This window comes from Emys orbicularis, chromosome 7 (assembly GCF_028017835.1).
Source record: "Emys orbicularis isolate rEmyOrb1 chromosome 7, rEmyOrb1.hap1, whole genome shotgun sequence".
NCBI lineage: Eukaryota > Metazoa > Chordata > Testudines > Emydidae > Emys > Emys orbicularis.
In genome coordinates this window covers 29349622-29370250 of record NC_088689.1, presented here as the reverse complement: position 1 = coordinate 29370250, position 20629 = coordinate 29349622, and the positions used below count along the sequence as shown (strand labels likewise).

At 48.1% G+C, this 20629-nt stretch overlaps 1 protein-coding gene across 1 annotated transcript in view; it reads left to right on the top strand.

Moving 5' to 3' along the window:
• Positions 1 to 20629, top strand: part of CFAP46 (cilia and flagella associated protein 46) — a 177034-nt gene that overhangs the window by 137627 nt on the left and 18778 nt on the right. The window contains exons 50-52 of the mRNA XM_065408178.1: positions 7291 to 7412; positions 7859 to 7941; positions 13591 to 13755. Of these exons, the coding sequence (XP_065264250.1) occupies positions 7291 to 7412; positions 7859 to 7941; positions 13591 to 13755 (370 nt within the window). The remainder of the gene's footprint in view (positions 1 to 7290; positions 7413 to 7858; positions 7942 to 13590; positions 13756 to 20629) is intronic.

The window sequence follows — 20629 nt, the reverse complement described above, 5'->3', positions numbered from 1 at the left end:
GTCTCAGGGCAGGAGCCGTCACAATAGAGACTGCTCCAGTCGTTCCCACGGTACCGTACACTCTTCCAGGACTTCGGCTTCGGTACGCAGCCATCTCTCCCTGGGCCACACCGCGCCACAAGAACAACCAGTCCTGCCGCCCGATGCGCCTCAGTTCCAGGCCGTGCCCTGGCAGGGACAATGGTGCCAGTGGGCACCGTGGCCTCAGGCACCTGCGCAGCCAGGACCTCGCTCCGTGTCGGGAGCCTCTCAGGACCGACCCGCGTCACCTCCCCGGCACCGGGATCAGGCCGTGGGCGCCGAACCCCTGGCACCGACTCCAGCACCGAACCCAGACGTGGAGCCCATGATGCCGTTGGCCGCCGAAGGCACTGCACCGTCCACCTCTTCGGCACAGGGCGATTCGGTTGCGGTACCGCCTCCCTCTTCCCAAGAGGACTTTAAAGCACATCAAGAGCTACTTCGGAGGGTGGCAGCCAACCTCGAGCTCCGGGCGGAGGAGATGGAGGAGCCCTCCGATACTCTCTTCAATGTCCTCGCCTCCTCGGTACCGGGGCGTGTGGCGCTCCCTTTCCATCAGGGAGTCGCCAACATCACCACTGGCCTTTGGCAGACCCCGGCCTCTCTTGGGCCGATTTCCAAGAAGGCCGAGAGGAAGTACTTTGTCCCCGCGAGGGGTCTCGAGTACCTTTACACCCACCCAGCTCCCAACTCCCTGGTGGTAGAGTCAGTCCACCACCACGATCGGAATGGTCAGCCCATGCCCACGCCAAAGGACAAAGATGCTCGTAGACTTGATATCTTTGGAAAAAAGGTTTATTCGTCAACGAGTTTCCAGCTCAGAGTGGCCAACCATCAGGTGCTTCTGAGTCGTTACGAGTTTAATCTCGGGGGATCCTTCCCCAAGTTTGAGCCCCTCATTCCTGATAAGGATGCGAAGGAGTTCCGGGTGCTGATTGAGGAGGGTGCGACCGCCGCCAAAGCGGCTCTCCAGGCGGCTTCGGATGCGGCAGACACAGCCACTCGTTCGATGGCTTCCGCGGTCTCCATGCGACGGGCGTCGTGGCTCTCGCTTTCGGGGCTGTCGTCAGAATCCCAGTCCATAATGCAGGACCTGCCGTTTGATAGCAAACAGACAGACACCCGTCTGCACGGGATGAAGGACTCCCACACCACCCTGCAGACGCTAGACCTGTACGTCCCGCCTGCCAAGGACAAGCCCAGGCCTCAACCCTCTGCTCCGCAAGCTAGGGGCAGATATGAACCCCCACTTAAGCGGCAGAGGGAACAAAGGCATCGGTCCCAACGCCAATCCCGCTCGGCCCCACGGCCTGGGGCCTCGAAGACCAAACGGCCGGGAAAACGGCATTTTTGACTCGTTGAGGGGGGTCACCGGGCCTGTTGCCAGTGTACCCCCCACCCAGTTAATAAAGTTACCTTTTCTAAACCGTTTTATCGGACTTCCGACTGCAGTGGTCCCATATAACGTTGGACCAATGGGTCCACAGCACCATCTCCCAAGGGTACAGGCTGCAGTTTGTTTCAACCCCTCCCAACTGTCCCCCAGCCAGGAGGTAGAGCGCCTCCTCTCTCTGGGAGCGGTGGAAAGGGTACCACGGGAATACCAGGGCAGGGGCTTTTACTCCAGGTATTTCCTCATCCCCAAGGCGAAGGGCGGGCTTCTGCCCATCCTCGACCTGCGGAATCTCAACCAGTTTCTGGTGCGTGGCAAATTCCGCCTGGTGTCCCTGGCCTCTATTATTCCATCCCTAGACCAGGGGGATTGGTTTACGGCGCTGGACCTCCAGGATGCGTACTTTCACATCCACATTTTCGAGGGTCACAGGCGCTTCCTCCGTTTCCTGGTGGGTCAGGACCACTTCCAATTTACAGTCCTCCCCTTTGGCCTTTCTACTGCCCCTAGGGTATTTACAAAATGTATGGCAGTGGTGGCGGCCCACCTCAGGAGGAAAGGGCTGCAGATCTTCCCCTACCTCGACGACTGGCTGCTCAAGGGCCAGTCTCGTGCTCTGGTGCAGCAGCAGACGAGCTTCCTGCTAGACACCAGCGGGACTCTAGGCCTACTGGTAAACGAGGAGAAATCCATGTTAATTCCGGTTCAGCGCATAAGCTTTATAGGGGCGCTGTTAGATTCCCGGGTAGCCATGGTCTCCCTCCCACGGGCTCTCATAGCCTCGGTCACGGCCTTTCCGGTAACCACAGCACGGGTGTGCCTCCAAATCCTAGGCCACATGGCAGCTTGCACCTATGTGGTGAGACATGCCAGACTTCGGATGCGGCCCCTTCAGCTCTGGCTGGCCTCCCGGTATTCCCAGGCCAGGGACGGCCTGGACAAGGTGGTCACAGTGCCGCCCAAGGTGGTGGCAGACCTCCAATGGTGGTCCCTCCCGAGCAACATGCTTCAGGGTATTCCCTTCCGAGAGCCCCCTCCCTCACTAGATCTAGTGTCGGACGCCTCAGACCCTGGGCTGGGGAGCCCACGTGGGGGATTTCAGGACACAGGGGAACTAACCCTGCACATAAATGTCAGGGAGCTCAGGGCCGTACGCCTGGCGTGCATGGCATTTCGCCAGCACATACAAGGGAGGGTGGTCAGAGTCCTCACGGACAACACGACCGCCATGTATTACGTCAACAAACAGGGGAGCACACGTTCCCGGGCCTTATGCCAGGAAGCCCAGCTCCTGTGGGAGTTCTGTATAGCCCACAATATACTTCTGTGGGCTTTTTACCTGCCCGGCAAGAGCAACATGCTCGCGGACCGCCTGAGCAGGCTATTCTCCCAACAGCACGAGTGGTCCCTGCACAAGGAGGTGGCCAGGTAGATCTTCCTACAGTGGGGTGCTCCCCAGGTAGACCTGTTCACCACTGCCCAGAATCGACAGTGTCCTCGATTCTGCTCCAGAGCGTGAGAGGGCAACGGGGCGCTATCGGATGCGTTCCTGTTCCCATGGTCGGGGCCTCTGTTGTACGCCTTCCCGCCCTTCCCCTTAATAGACAGAGTCCTACAGAAGGTGAAGTCAGACGGGGCGAGGATTATCCTCATAGCCCCGGATTGGGCCCGTCAGCATTGGTACGGGTCCCTGCTGCAACTCTTAGCGGCCCCTCCTCGCAGGCTGCCGCTACACCCGGACCTCCTCTTCCAGGAGGAAGGTCGTCTCCTCCATCCCAATCTAGCCGCGCTCCACCTGACAGCGTGGCTGCTTCATGGTTAGATAAGGAGGAGGGGAGGTGTTCTGAGGATGTAAGAAGGGTCCTGCTGGAAAGTAGGAAACCCTACACGCGGTGAACCTACCTGGCTAAGTGGTATAGCTTCTCTGTGTGGGCGAGGGATAGAGGTTCCTCTCCCTCTTCCGCGTCTATCCAGCTTGTCCTCGATTACCTCCTGTCCCTTAGGACCCAAGGCCTGCCGCCCTCCTCCATCAGGGTGCACCTGGCGGCCATTTCGGCTTTCCATCCCCCGGTGCAGGGCCTGTCTGTGTTTTCACATCACATGACAGCCCAGTTTCTGAAAGGGTTAGATCGGGCATTCCCTTACACCAGACCCCCGGTCCCGCTCTAGGACCTAAACCTGCTACTCTCCTACCTCACAGGGCCTCCCTTTGAGCTGTTAGCCACGTGTTCGTAGTTCCACCTGTTGTGGAAGGTGGCGTTCTTAGTGGCTATCACCTCAGCCCGCTGGGTCTCCGAGCTCAGGGCCCTGACCTCTGAACCGCTGTATATGGTCTTTCATAAGGACAAGGTTCAGCTCCGCCCTCACCCTGCCTTTTTGCCGAAGGTAGTCTCGGCTTTCCACATGGATCAGGATATTTTCCTCCCAATCCTCTGTCCTAAGCCCCATTCCTCTAATGAGGAACGCCGCCTGCACATGTTAGACGTGCGCAGAGCGCTGGCCTTTTACTTAGACAGAACCAGGCCATTTAGGAAGTCCCCCAGCTTTTTATTGCTTCGGCCGAGCGCATGAGGGGGTGACCGGTCTCCACCCAGCGGATCTTCCGCTGGATCACTTTGTGCATTCGCACCTGTTACAACCTGGCAGGGGTTCCCCCGCCTCCTATTGTGAAGGCCCATTCAACGAGAGCCCAGGCCTCGTCAGCGGCCTATGTGGCTCATGTCCCTATTCACGACATCTGTAGGGCTGCTACGTGGTCCTCTGTCCTCACTTTTTCATCGCACTATGCGATCGTCTCCTAAGCAAGGGATGACGCCGGGTTTGGTAGGGCGGTGCTCCGCCCGGGTAACCCTTAAATCTTTACACTTAAACTCCTACCCACCTCCATCAGGGATAGCTTGGAGTCACCTATAGTGGAATACACATGAGCAATCACTCGAAGAAGAAAGGACAGTTACCTGTTCCGTAACTGGCGTTCTTCGAGATGTGTTGCTCAGGTGTATTCCACGTCCCGCCCTCCTTCCCCTCTGTCGGAGTTGTCTGGCAAGAAGGAACTGAGGGTGGGGGGGAGACGCAGCCCCCTTTATGGCGCGATATGTCGGCGCCACTCCAGGGGTCGCAGCGGTGCTCCCCCTCTACGGATACTGCTAAGGGAAAAACTTCCGGCACCGGTGCATGTGGCAAGCACGCACACCTATAGTGGAATACACCTGAGCAACACATCTCGAAGAATGCCAGTTCGGAACAGGTAACTGTCCTTTCCGAATGCAACTTTTTATAAGCTCTGTAACTGTTATCTCCTGTGTATGCTCTACTTTGAAACTTACCGTTATTTTCTTTGTTCTAAATAGTAGTTTGTTGTTCTGATGTTGTTGTTATGGAGATTTTTTTCCAACAGCTTTGAACTTCTTTAACAATTTAGACTGATGGAATTTTGATGTAAAATGAGATTCATAATTTTTCCCCAAATGGAATATTGTATATCTTAAGAGCTCATCATTTATACTTATATATAAAAATTAGGGGGAAAGTTTTGAAAAGAAACTATAGGAGTTAGGCACCAAGCTCCCCATTGGTTTTAATTCCCTTAGGCATTCCTGAAAATCATTAGGTCTCTATTAAAACCCAATCCTGTGAAGATTTACATAGTGCTTAACTTTACATTGTCAATGGAACTGCTCACAGTACATAAAGTTAAGCTCTTGCATAAGTAATTGCAGGATTGGGTCCTTAGTATTTATTCACTGTGTTTAGATTGCAAGATCACAGGAAATTGATGTCAACTCAAGAACTCTGGCTTCATTAGATTAGATATGCTTTTACACACAGTAGTTAATTTTCTCACAGGCATACAATATGTGATGTTCAAATGCCAAACTTGTTTCTTAACTTATAGGCTCCTAACAAAAGCACTGAAAAACAACTATTTTTTTTCATTATTATTTATCTATAGCAGGGGTCGGCAACCTTTCAGAAGTGGTGTGCCAAGTCTTCATTTATTCACTCTGATTTAAGGTTTTGCATGCCAGTAATACATTTTAATGTTTTTAGAAGGTCTCTTTCTATAAGTCTATAATATATAACTAAACTATTGTTGTATGTAAAGTAAATGAGGTTTTAAAAATGTTTAAGAAGCTTCATTTAAAATTAAATTAAAATGGAGAGCCCCCCGGACCGGTGGCCAGGACCCGGGCAGTGTGAGTGCCACTGAAAATCAGCTTGCGTGCCGCCTTCGGCACACATGCCATAGGTTGCCTACCCCTGATCTATAGTTTAATAAAAAATGTTGATCAAATAATTCTTTGTCTGAACAGGAAATGATTGTCAGTTTTTCATGTCCCGTGTGCTGCATAATAACGTGAGAAGACTCCATGCTTTTAAAGCTGAAATGGTGATTTATTTTAAAGCATCTATTTACACATTTGCTGCAATTGCAGCTAGCATTCAAGTCATTTGCACACAGACTGACTTCTTGGTGCCTCTTCCAGACTCTTCTTTCCTGCAGTCAGCACTTCTCCAAGTTTCATGCAGTTTGCTACAATCACTACTAGTAAAAGCAGGCCTCTAGTCATTAGGTGACGATACACATGTAACTGGGTGATAAATAACATATCTGAGACGAGAACCCTTGCTTTTTAAAAACTTTAAATGCTTATTTTTGCTTTAAAACAAATCTTTGAACACTGCCAATTATCAGCAAGGAATTTTAAAACTAAAAGGAGAACCTTATCTTTTCTATCCCAGTGTCACTCAGCAAAAACCCTGATTAAAGCTGGTAGGCAAAATATTGATGATTTTGTTTGTAGCCATAGCCAGCCTTAGTTGTTACGGAGAGCTATGTGATAGTTATTTTGGTTCCCTCTCCTCTCCCTTCCTTTTGACCAATAGGGAATTGCAATAGCGCGATAACATAAGTTAAAATGAACAAGGCCAGAGTTTTAAAACACTGGCCTCCATGTGTGCATATGAACTGTATGTATTCAGATACCTATAATGACACTTGAACGGCTAACACCTGCCTGTTCAGTTAATAAATGCTGTTACTTGCCTGCAAACGACAGAATTTACTTCACAGAACCCATCTGCTGCATGTGGATATGATAGCATTTATCAACTGTACATTCAGACATTTAGTACTTCACAACTGCATGTGTAAGTATTCGCGCGCACACACAATTACACCCACACAAATGGAGACTGTGGTGAGATAGCTATAAAAAATGGACCTTTCAATGTAAAATTAAATTTGTATGTGTTTTTAACTTTTCCTTTCTATGCTATTCAGTTATTTCCCTCTTCCTTTTATTTCTAATCTACTCTCCCTCCTCTCTGTCCATTTCTTCTTTCACCTCCTTTCATCTTTGCCTGTCAGTTCTCTTCCCATCTGTTTTCTTCAACTTGTTTGAGTCCCTCATCAGTCTCTCTCCCTCTGGGGCCATACCTTTTCTCTACCACTCCCATCTACTATTCCTTGATTTGTGCCATCACTTTACTTCTCTCTTTTCCTGGTCTTCTCTCTTCTTCCTCCTCCTCCTCCTCCCCCTCCCCCTCCCAGCTAGCTTCTTTACAGCAATCACTTGTTTTCAGTATAAAGTATTTGTGGCTAAAATATCCCATTTTATATTCCCAGGCATTATTGCACTGATTCTTACATTAGAGAAGGGATTGTTAACAAAATGCTGACATTAATAAAGCGTTCAGAGAGAACAATTTTGAAACATAATTAATTCAGTGATTTAAGGAAAATTGTTTATTTTAATTTTATAATGCTTCAATTATAATTATTCAATTTAGCCCTGATTAACCTATTGTACTTCCCATCTTTGTTGTCATTGAACTTTGTAAGCATTCTAATGATTTTTTTATTTATATGATAGAATCTAACAGAAAACATAAATGAAAATGAGAAAAATTTTACATCAGATTTCTCTGATATTTTAAAAGCCGTGGAAGAATATCTGAAACCAGTTTTGCCAGTATTTGATTTTACTGATTTTAGGTAAGATTTTTACAAATGTTTTTTCATCTCCTTTCCTAAATCATATTAAAATTAACATTAAAAATATTTATGAAGTTAGGTCCTGATCCTGCAAAAACGTACACACATGCTTAGTTTTAAGCAGGAATAGACCCATGAAAGGAACTACTTATGTTCTTAAAGGTAATATATGTAAGTCTTTGCAGAATCAGGTCTTAAATAGGACTAATAGCCATCACTGTTAAATGTTATTGTATAACAAAAGTTATATAGTGTTAAAATCAGTGTTGAAACATTATCATTAAACTATTTAAGGCTTGCATTTACCAAGGAACCTAAGGGAGTTAGGCCCTCCAACATCCACTAAATTTCAATGAGATTTAGACACTTATTTCCTTTACAATGCTTTGAAAATCCAAGTTTGCCATGATATATGTAGTATTTTGAGACATAATTCTTATTTTCAGACAGCAGAGTCCATCAGTTTCAACAGCAGAATCAGGAAAAACAAAAGCCAAAGATAAGGAGACGAAACATACTGGATTACAAGGTATGTCATATCTAGAAAATAATATGTAGGGACAGATTTGGAAATACTGACACGCACACCCTGCCCCCCTTCCCCCCCCCCCCCCCCATACACCCCACCCCGGCAACAGTTTGTAAGTACAAATAGTTGTAAGTGCAATTTAGGACATTTACTCTACATGTCCAAGTATTTGATTATGCCTGCAAAATAGCTGCTTAGATTATCTACCATCTTCAAAGCTGCACAAGCCCATAGTAAGCCAATCTGTTTGGGAGAAAAGATGACCCGTTGCAGAAGATCAAAAAGAGAGAACTTTTCTGGGGTCCATCAGTCTCCTTATTCATCTTGTCCTCCGCTCTTCTAGGCTATGGGGGTTAGTACAGTCCTAGGCTTGGTCTATACTGAAAAGTGACATCAGCATAGGTATTTTGGTCAGGGGTGTGGGGAAAAAAAAAAAAGAAACACCCCTGACCAACATAGTCCTGCCAAGAAAAACCCCAGTGTGGATGCAGCTATGCCGATGGAATATAATCTTAGCTAAGTAGATGGATGCAGTGTTTACACTACATCTTATGGTGGAATAACTTATGTCGCTCAGGGTTGTGAAAAAAGCACCCCCACCCCTCTGAGCGACATAAATTACACTGACATAAGCACCAGTGTGGACAGCACTATGTCAGTGGGAGAGCTTCTCCCACTGACATAGCTTCTGCCACTCGCGGGTGCTGGAGTAGTTAAGCCAACGGGAGAGCTGTTACACACATGCTTAGTTTTAAGCAAGAATAGTCCCATGAAAGGGACTACTCGTATTCTTAAAGGTAACATATGTAAGTCTTTGCAGAATCAGTTCTTAAATAGGACTAATGGCCATCACTCCTGTTGGCTTAGAGCGGCTACATTAGAGAGTTTACAGCCGCACAGCTGCATCGGTGTAGCTGCGCTGCTGTAAACTCTAGTGTAGCTGTGCCCTAATATCATTTGGAGAGGTGGTGTTCCTACAGTTCCTTTCAGTGCAGGCTGCATCTATGCTAAGGGGCTACACCGATATAACCATGCTGGTACAATCTCTGTAGTGTGGACACACCCTTGGTGCTTGAGATTCTCCCCTAAGAAGCTCTAAGAGGAGAAAGCGAGAGGGAGATAAACAAGTCCAGGACTCAAATTATAGACTGCTTTGTTCTGTGGCTGGGGATGGGAAAGTTACTCAGCTAAAAAGAGGATTGAGGGCTACATTAGAGATAGTGACAGCTCGGACACCTGATTTAAATCAAGGATGAGGAAGAGAAATGCACTTTAGACACCATCTCACAGAGTCTGCTCTTCGTCCAGTATCAGAGCCCAGTCGGTCTGTGCAGGGGAGCTCATACACCACTCCTTTGAGGAGTGCTTTCTGGGCCTTGCCATCTGACAGATACATGAGGAGATCTCCTTCACCAGAGTCATCCTCAAAGAGGCACTGTCAGTGACCAGGACGTGGATGGTCATGCTACTGGTTGGACCAGGAGTCAGGCCTAATGGTCAAAGCAGGACTCAGGCCTAGTGGTTAGAATAGGAGTCAGTAGCCAGGAATCAGAGCCAAGTATTACAGCTGGAGTCAGAGGCCTGGTGCGAGAGCCAAGGGTCAGGGTCAAAGTCAGAGGTCAGGAATCGGAGCTGTGGATCAGAACCGGGTTACCTAGAGTGAGGCAAGGCAGAAGCAAGGCTGGGTGCAGAAGAGGAGCAAGACTGGAACAAGGTAGGAGGCAGGTTGGAAACAAGCATGCACAGAAGTATCTGTGAGCAAATGCTTTGAGCAGCCACTGAACTTCGGCTGCTGGCCTTACGAGCCAGTCTTCTGACTATTCCAATCAATCAAATGGCAAAGCCAATCAGGCACCATACTACAGGCCAGCTGCGCTTATCTGGTTGCCTGGAGGCTAGTTTCTGTTGCAGGCCCTGATTCCTGACAGTTTGTATATATGTGACCCAACATGCCAGGCTCCATCTCCAAGGTATGCAGGCATGGCTAAAATTGGTCTGCTTCCCTCAGGTATGCCATCTGGACAAGTTGGTACACATCCCAGACAGAGTATTGTTAACCCTGGATTGGTGGATGAACCAGGACAATGTGTGCTGGGGAATCCCATTCTCACCAGCTCTCCCTGCTATGACTAGGGTAACAGATGTTTCTACCATGAGGTGGGAGGAGCTCATTTGGGTTATATACAAGCTCAGCGCATGTGTCCCATTCACAAGGACAGAGTGGAGTGGAAATGAGTATCTAAGCACCAGATAATTGGGTCTAAAAATTATTTAAAACATCAAAAAAAATTCTCAAAATGGATAACTGGGAGATAGAACAATTAAATAGATGGAATTATTGATACAGCCTATTCAAGAGACTATCTCAGGAAGTGTAACTCCCACTAATTTTGTCACAGGGTTCTTTTAATGCAATAGCTGATGTCTCAAAATCAGCAACTGAACTTGATGTTGAAATAAAGAGAATGTTTATTGAAGTAACTAAAATAACAAGGAAAAATATACAAAATCAATCAATAATATGCAAATGGTTTCAGTATAACAAATGAAACATAAATGAGCAATAAGTTATTAATAGTTAAAATCAACTTCTAATTAACTATGAAATTCTAAAACAAAAGAACAAAATCACAACAAAATTTGATTATCTATGACAGAACTAGTATCATAGAAGGGTAAAACTCAAAAAGTCATGAGAATCAACAACCATGCTATTCAATCAATTACTCAAGGCACTAAACTTACCAAAGAATATTTGTCTCTTACTGAGAGAGGCTAACAGCTAAGTATTGCTAACAATTCAGTGCACACATTCAGTAAGATAATATCGAATAACCAAGGTAAATTCAGTGAAAATAAACTAGGTTACAACATTAACTCAACTTAATATAAAAAAATCTCTTAAACTGAAGAAAAACAATTATTAAAAACTAATAAACTAAATATACTAACAAACAAAGCTTGCAAAACAACTAATAATTCTTCTCAATTTTGTCATAAGAAACTAGAATTCTAGGACTAAGCATTAGATGTAAAAAAATAAGTTTGAGGTCATATGACAGTTACAGTTCAATATTAATCAGTGTTCAGATACACATGCCTAGCTGGAAATTGTTGCGATAACACATAAAAGTTGGGGCATAATGGAGAGCAGGTAGCATCCTGTTTGGGTTGGTGGAATTAATAGGCTAGTTTGGAAGTGGTGAACAACAAAGGAGTCTAAAAAGTAGCGTATAAGGCTATGTCTACACTACACACCTTTTAGCGACACAGCTGTGCTGCTACAGTCGTGCCGCTAAAAGTCGCACAGTGTAGCCGCTCTTTGTCGGCAAGAGAGAGCTCTCCCGCCAACAAAAAAATTCCACCCCCAACGAGCAGCGGTAGCTTTGTTGACAGGAGAGTTCTCCCACTGACAAAGCACTGTTCACACCAGCTTTTTTTGTGCGTAAAACTTTTGTCGTTCGGGGGAGGGGTGGGGGTGTTTTTTTCACACACCCTGAGTGACAAAAGTTTTACAGACGAAAGTCCAGTGTAGACAAAACCTAAGGTGATGCTTAAATTGAATCAACATGAACAGTTTAGAAAATAGGAGTTAGGTGTGAAAAGGTGTTTGTCTTTCAGTTAAATTGCATAACAAACTTTTTAGGTTCAGGTAGTCATAGACAAAGCACAAATATATGAGGCGGTATAAACACTAGCAAGATTGATATGCAGAAAAGTAAATAAAGGAGCTCAGTGCTCTTAGTAATTGGAATAAACAAAGGTAAACCTGTAACAATTTAAATTTCCTGACACACAAAATGGAAATGAGGCTAGTTTGGAGTGTAGGATATTAACACATTCGATAACTGTAGTTAGAAACACACAACACACAGTGTAAAAGTATTCTAAAATTTATAGCAGATAAAGTCTGAAGTGAGATTTTTAAGTTAGAAGATAGCTTTTTTTTTTTTTTACTCTCACAGTGTAATGTAACAAAGGAGAGAGATCTGAGATCAGGCGCTTCTCTGCCTGGCAGGTAGTTCTCTTTCACACACTCAAAGACAGCACAGCTGCAGTAGGGTGAGTGTGTAAGATACGGGGCAGAGCAGTCATTTAATGAAGTTGCTAGTTCTCAGTAGAACTTTAGAAACTGAGTTTAAACAAGATAAAAAAATTAACCATCAAACAAATCCATTTGAATCCTTAGCCTCTTACTCAATGTAACATCACTTGGCTAAAATGGCCTTTTTAGTAGCAAGGAGAGTGAGGTAGCTGCATTCTCTGGTAATAGACACTCCTTATATGGCATTCTTCAAGGACAAGTGCAACCTGGGCCTCACCCTAAGTTCTTATCCAAGGTACTATCTGATTGTCACTTTAATCAGTCATACATACCAGTCTTTTTTCCAAAGCCACCTGCTCATAAAGTTGGGGGAAAAGCGGCATTCTCTAGATGTGCACCGATCCCTTTGCTTTTTACATAGAACAAAAACCTTTTGGGTTTCTTCCCAACTCTTTGTTTCCTATATGGAAAGAATGAGAGGCCATCCTATTATGGCACAACGACTTTCTAAATGGATTACCAGCTGCATTGCTATGTTGTATGCTGCTGAAGGTCTGATGCCTCCTGAGAAAATGCCAGCGCATTCAGCTAGGGCACATTTGGCCTCTGCTGCCTTTATGGGAACGGTCCCTATTGTTGACATTTGTAGAGTGGCCTCTGTATGAACATTTTCTAGACATTATACAATTACTACAACATCAAGGGACAATTCAAATGTAGGGAAAGTAGCCCTCCATTCCCTTTTCAGATGACACTCCTTGTCTCACCTCCATTGAAAACAGTTTGGGAGTCATCTGCAGTGCAATGAACATATGAAATCACTCAAATAAAAAATGGTTACTTACCTTCTCATGACTGTTCTTCTTCGAGTTGTGTTGCATATATCCGTTCCATGACCCACCCTCCTGCCTATCATCTAAGATTCCAGTATGAGGGAACTGAAGGACGAACAGGACAGCTTCACCCTTTATACCCTCAGTTCCAAGCATAAGGGAAACCAGGGCACATGTGTGGCTGCCCTTACAGGGTCCTCTAGGAAAAACTCTCTAACACCAGTGCACAAATGCACACATACCTATAGTGGAATGGATGTATGCATGCATCTCGAAGAACAGTTACAAGAAGGTAAGTAACCATTTTGTTTTGTTTCATACAGAAAGATACTGCTGTCTTTGGTTAACAGCTCCTTTAAAAGTGTACTCTGACTGAAATTAATTTAACTTGCCTTTTTGTTAGGATGTTGCATGTCAGAATGGGCAAGTCAGTGCATTTCCTAATATTATTCCCATGGTGGAAACTGCATATATGTCAAATTCATGTGACATTGCTCGAGGGACACTATGGTTGTTAATGAGGTACTTTCTCCTCTGAAGGAGGATTAGGCTCCACAAATGCATATCCTAGGAAGTTTGCAGAGCCTCTCTTTGGATGAAGGGAATTATCCAGAATATTATTATTAAATTATTAATATTAAAATATAATATAACATTATTTAAAAAGCATTTTGTGCAGTGGGATAAAGAAGAAATTCCATATTCCCAGGTAATTTTAATTATTAACATATTTCTGATGAATTACTAAATATCTCATTTTTCTTATACCAGGTGGACTTATGGATTTAGGTGATTGTGTGATATTACTAGCAGACAAACTACTTATGGAGTTACCTCTGGAAGCTCTAAGTACCTTTCAAGAGGAGGCAATAAGTTCTGTATCCAGAGACTTTTCTCTCCAAATTCTCTACAATCGAATACATGTAGAAGAACCAGGTACAATTACACGAATATTCTTTGCATTCAGAAATGATGATATCATAAAATCAATTATTTATTATGTTATTCATTTCTTTTATGTTGAATATATTTGACTATGAGACAAGATTTCATACCCAAAAGTTTCCTAGTAATATTGGCTGGAATATCTTTTGAGAAAAGTATATGAAAACATACTATAGTTTTTCAGTAATGTCCAGACTTATAATACCATTACAGTGTGAGCTGTTCTTTTTCTAAAAAAAAAAAAAAGTCACCAAGACTGAATCCATGCTAGGAGTCTGTCACCTCTCTGTAACCTACATTTTGACCATACAGCTGAAAGACTTATCCAAGTTCTATGTACAGCCACTTTATCTGCATTTCCTGCATGACTGATTTTGCAACATCTTTTGCAGCGGGTGTTCATGCTCCCATGTCCAGCATTGCCAGCCCAGTGCCAATCTCAGATGAACAAAGGCATATCAGGACTAACAGCTATGTCTTCCCATTGTGGCAGCAACTCTGGGATAGAGACAGGCATGGTGACGAATTTCAGAAGCCCTAACTTACATCCCCCTGTTTGTAACTAGACTTAACAGGCTAGTGACTGGAACAGCCAGAGTGGCTGTCACAATGCAGAAATTTAGCTTCGCCCAAACTTCACAGTGTGACTGAAGGGTAGCAATGCGGATGGTCAAACGTGGTGGAGAAGTGCATAATTCAATTAGAAGATTGGAGGGTGGATTGCAACACCTTGCTGCCCTCAATATTCTGCCGTCTAACTGCTGCATCAATCTAGATATTGACTTGTGATGTATATGAAAGAAGAAAGTGTCAGTACAATATCTGCTTCCAAGGCCTCTAATTTAAAATATCCGGGACTTCCTTAAAGCGCTTGTAAAGTTTGTTGGACTTTAAAAGGTCTTGCAACATTTAGATTACACAAGTGGTTCTAAGAGCTGTAACAGTTGAAGTGGCTGTCAGAGCAGAGAACAGAACAAAGAAGCTAAATTGAAAAATTCAGATTTAGCAAAGCAATCTAGTGCACAGCAAGCCAGGGTGTGAATGTATAGGACACTAGCTGATCATCTCCTGATTGATTTGCATATCCCTCTGTGCAACCAACATTCATAGAATCATAGAAATGTAGGGCTGGAAGGGGCCTCCAGAAGTCATCAAGTCCAATCTCCTGCTCTGTGGCAGGACCAAGCAAATCTAGACCATCTGTTACCGGTGTTTGTTCAACCGATTTTTAAAAACCTCCAATGATGGGGATTCCACAGCCTCCCTTGGAAACCTATTCCAGAGCTTTACTACCCTTATATTTAGAAAGTTATTCCTAATATCTAACCTAAATCTCCCTTGTTGCAGAGTAAACCTATTACTTCTTGTCCTACCTTCTGTGGACATGGAAAACAATTGATCACCATGCTCTTTATAATGGCCCTTAACATATTTGAAGACTGTTATCAGGTCGCCCTCAGTCATCTTTTCTCAAGGCTGTCACCACTGCATCCTGGGGATCCAGACCTAGTAGTCAGAGCCAGAGTCTGCAGTCACAAGACAGGAGTCAGCTGGGTCAGAATTCCAGGAGATCAGAAGCAGGAGACAAACTGGAGGTCCTGAACCACAAGTCAGATGCCAGAAGTCAGGCTAGTTCAGGATGCCAGGAAATCAAGAAGCAGAAGGCACACAGTACAGAGCAGAGTGGAGCCCAGTTGTTCAGAAACTTTCCTGTTCCTGCCACTGGCTTAAGTAGGGCTAGTGGACAAATCACCTGCTCTGGGGCTCTGCCAATCTGACCTCAGGGGCAGAGCCTCACCTTGGGGCTGGGCTTCACAGGTAAGCCATTTTTAGCAGACTGTTAGATGGAGGGTTGGAATATGGTTTCTCCCATAGACTCTGAGGACCTGGGTTTGAGACCCCTGAGTCATGACTAATACTAAACATGCCCCATTTTTTAACCTTTCCTCATAGGTCAATGTCTAAACATTTTATCATTTTTGTTGCTGTTTTCTGGACTCTCTCCAATTTGTCCACATCTTTCCTAAAGTGTTGCTCCTGGAACTGGAAACAATACTCCAATATAGGCCTCACCAATGCCGAGCACAGCATTGTTACGTGTCATGTTGTTGCATACAACACTCCTGTTAATACACCCCAGAATGAAATTGGCCTTTTTCATAACTACATCACATTGTTGACTCATATTCAATTTGTGATCCACTATAATGCCTAGTTCCTTTTCAACAGTACTAGCCATTTATTCTCCATTTGTATTTGTGCATATGCTTTTTCCTTCCTAAATAATACAGTAGAACATCAGAGTTACGGATACCTCAGGAATGGGAATGGAGGTTGACACACCAGGCCAGGCTTCAGCAGTAGCTGAGCTCCCTCCTCACCTCTGGCAGGCAGCTTCTTTCCCTGGGTCAGACTGCAAGCGTGTGTGTGTGTGTGTGTGTGTGTGTGTGTGTGTGTGTGTGTGTGTGTGTGTGTGTGTGTGTGTAAAAACAGCAAGTCCTACTCCTGGCGGTGGGGTGGGGTGGGGAGATGTGAAAGCAGGGCAGAACCCAGTGCAGCTGCTGGCTCTGGCTGCCTAGGGCTGGCAGCCCCAACATCTTCACCTCTTACTGTAGCTGTAGGTGGAGGTGGGGGTGGGGGTGGGGACAGGCAGCCCACATGTGCCTACCTTTAAGATGCAATACAGGCACATTTCAGTATTTGCTTTTTTTTTTTTTTTGTCTCTGCTGCTGCCTGATTGATTACTTCCGGTTTCACATGGTGTCCAGTTGACCAGTCAGTCCGTAACTCTGGTGTTGGTATCTTTGAGGTGCTACTGTACTTTGCACTTGTCTTTATTGAATTTCATCTTGTTGAATTCAGACCAATTCTTCAATTTGTCAGGGTCATTTTGAATTCCAGTCCTGTCCTCCAGCATGCTTGCAATCCCTCCCAGCTTGGTGTTTATAAGGATACTCTCCACTCCTTTATCCAAGTCATTAAAGAAAATATTGATTAATACTGGATCTATGATTGACTCCTGCAGGGCTCCACTAGTTCTTCTTCGAGTGATTGCTCAGGTGTATTCCACTACAGGTGTGCGTGCTCGCCACGTGCACCAGTGCCGGAAGTTTTTCCCTTAACAGTATCCATGGTAGGGGAGCACCGCTGCGACCCCTGAAGTGGTGCGGGTATATCGCGCCATAAAGGGAGCTGCGTGCTCCCCCCACCCTCAGTTCCTTCTTGCCGCCAGTGAAGGTAGTCGGAACTTTGTTCTCCAGCCTTGGTTGCAGCGTTATAGCTTAGTGGTATCCAGTTTTCACTGACTTTTTCTTGCTGAACTTCCTTTCACGAGTGCCTGGCTCGGGGCATGCCCCATGGCCCAGGCTTCAAGTCGTGCGACTCCTGTCACAACTCCATGCCCAGAAGTGATCCACACACTGAGTGTCTTCGCTGTCTGGGCAAGGCTCACATTAGTGAGAAGTGTAAAATTTGCCGTTCCTTCAAGCCGCGGACAAAGAAGGAGCGTGAGATCCGACTCCGAGCTCTCCTAATGGAGTCGGCATTGGCCCCGGCACCGGCGCATCGAGCCGACCCCGTGCCGGGCACCTCATCTTCGGCGCGTAGCAAAGCGCCTCCGGTGCGCCGTCCTGATTCCGCGCCCGGTACCGCGTCCTCGGTGCGCAGTGAGGCGCCGTCGACGAGCCGGCACCGCTCCCCTGCTAAGAAGCAAGGGAAGACTCAGCGGCACCGAGAGAAGGAGAGGGGTGAGTCCAGACCCGAGTTGGGCACCCCACGATCCCCATCGGGACATAGACCTCCGACTCGCGCTGAGCAGAGTAGTCCGGTCCCGTCCGTGCGAGCCTCGACTGAGGTACGCATGCCTTCGACGCCAGAGGCAGCTCAGGCCGTGCGTGATATCCTAGCGCTTCCGGTGCCGGGAGCACCGCCCCATTCGGGCCCCCGGTCCCATGGGAAGCCGCCCTTGGGCACCCATCAACCCTCCCCGGAGGTGTCGGAGGTCGAGGTACCTTCCCGGGTCGAGGTGCTGAGCAGAGCCCCGCGACGCACGTCGACTCCGCGTCCCGGCTCTTCGGTGAGCGGATCCCACTCCTCCGGTCTCGGACGCCGTCGAGGAGGTGACAAGAGGTGGCGCCGTTCCTCCTCCAGCCAGTCCGAGAGGAACAGGTCTCGACGCCTTCGGCACCAACGCTCGTACTCAAGCGCCCGCCGCCACAGAGGCCATGCTTGGGGTGCGACCAGAGAGTCCCCGGCACCTAGACACTGTGGCCACAGGCGCCGCAGGGAATCCGGAGACAGCTCCTCGGACATCTCTCTCTCGACTTCCTCCAGGTCGAAGTCTCGGGGTAGGAGCCGTCATGATAGAGACCGCTCCAGTCGCTCTTAAGGCACCGTGCGCTCCTCCCAGACTTTGGCGTCGGTGCACAGCCGCCTCTCCCCGGGCCGCACCGTACCGCAGGAGCAACCAGCCCTACCGGCGCCCGATGCATCTCATTTCCAGGCCGTTCCCTGGCAAGGACAATGGTGCCAGTGGGCACCATGGCCTCAGGCACCTGCGCAGCCGGGACCTCCCTCCATGGCGGGAGCCTCTCAGGGCCGCCCTGCGTCACCTCCCCGGCACCGGGATCAGACCGTGGGCGCCGAACCCCCGGCACCGACTCCGGCACCAGACCTGGACGTCGAGCCCACGATGCCGTCGGTGGCCGAAGGCACCACTCCATCCACCTCTTCGGCGCAGGGTGATTCAGTTGCGGTGCCACCTCCCTCTTCCCAAGAGGACTTCAAAGCGCATCAAGAGCTGCTTAGGAGGGTGGCAGCAAACCTCGAGCTCCGGGCCGAGGAGATGGAGGAGCCCTCCGATACCCTGTTCAATGTCCTCGCCTCCTCGGTACCGGGGCGTGTGGCCCTCCCATTTCATCAGGGAGTAGCCAACATTACCACTGGCCTCTGGCAGACCCTGGCCTCTCTTGGGCCTATTTCCAAAAAGGCCGAGAGGAAATACTTCGTCCCCACAAGGGGCCACGAGTACCTATACATCCACCCAGCTCCGAACTCCCTGGTGGTAGAGTCGGTCCACCACCGTGAGCGGAATGGCCAGCCCGCGCCCACACCAAAAGACAAGGACGCTCGTAGACTGGACACCTTTGGAAAAAAGGTTTATTCGTCTGCGAGTTTCCAGCTCAGGGTGGCCAACTACCAGGCACTGCTGAGCCGGTACGAGTTTAATCACTGGGGATCCCTCCCCAAGTTTGAGCCCCTTCTTCAGGATAAAGACGGAAAGGACTTCCGGGCTCTGATTGACGAAGGTGCGGCAGCGGCCAAAGCAGCTCTCCAGGCGGCTTCGGATGCAGCGGACACAGCCGCTCGTTCGATGACTTCTGCAGTCTCCATGCGATGGGCGTCGTGGCTCTCGCTCTCAGGGCTGTCGGCCGAGTCCCAATCCATAATGCAGGACCTGCCGTTTGATGGCAAGGCCCTATTTGCGGAACAGACAGACACCCATCTGCACGGGATGAAGGACTCCCACACCACCCTGCAGACGCTGGGCCTCTATGTCCCGCCCCCTAAGGACAAGCCCAGGCCTCAAACCTCTGCTCCTCCAGCTCGGGGCAGATACAAACCCCCGCCTAAGCGGCAGAGGGAACAAAGGCGTCGGTCCCAACGCCAATCCCGTTCGGCCCCGTGCTCTGGGGCCTCGAAGGCCAAACGGCCAGGAAAACGGCGTTTTTGACTCGTTGAGGGGGGTCACCGGGCCTGTTGACAGTGCACCCCACACCCAGTTAATAAAGTTGCCTTTTATGAATCGTTTATCGGCCTTCCGACTGCAATGGTCCCGTATAACGTCGGACCAATGGGTCCTCAGCACCATCTCCCAAGGGCACAGGTTGCAGTTTGCTTCAACCCCTCCCAACTGTCCCCCGTCCGGGGAGCTGGCCGGGGTTCCGGAGCATGCCCTCCTCTGCCAGGAGGTAGAGCGCCTCCTCTCCCTGGGAGCGGTGGAAAGGGTACCTCGGGAATACCAGGGGAGGGGCTTTTACTCCAGGTATTTCCTCATCCCGAAGGCAAAGGGCGGGCTTCGGCCCATCCTCGACCTGCAGAATCACAACCAGTTCCTGGTTCGTTGCAAATTCCGCATGGTGTCCCTGGCCTCTATTATTCCATCCCTAGACCAGGGGGATTGGTTTACGGCGCTGGACCTCCAGGATGCGTACTTTCACATCCACATTTTCGAGGGTCACAGGCGCTTCCTCCGTTTCCTGGTGGGTCAGGATCACTTCCAGTTTACGGTCCTCCCCTTTGGCCTCTCTATTGCCCCAAGGGTATTTACGAAGTGTATGGCGGTGGTGGCGGCCCACCTCAGGAGGGAAGGGCTGCAGATCTTCCCCTACCTCGATGACTGGCTCCTCAAGGGCCGGTCTCGGTCTCTGGTGCAGCAGCAGATGAGTTTCCTGCTGGACACATGCGCAGCTCTAGGCCTACTAGTAAACGAGGAGAAATCCACGTTAATCCCCGTTCAGCGCATAAGCTTTATAGGGGCGCTGCTAGATTCCCGGGTGGCCACGGCCTCCCTCCCACGGGACAGATTCGAGACGCTCAAAGCTCTCATCGCCTCGGTCACAGCCTTTCCGGGAACCATGGCACGGGTGTGCCTACAAATCCTAGGCCACATGGCAGCATGCACCTATGTGGTGCAACATGCCAGGCTTCGGATGAGGCCCCTTCAGCTTTGGCTGGCCTCCCGGTACTCCCAGGCCAGGGACGGCCTGGACAAGGTTGTCACGGTGCCGCCAACAGTGGTGGCACACCTTCAATGGTGGTCTTTCCCAAACAACAGGCTCCGAGGTATTCCCTTCCGAGAGCCCTC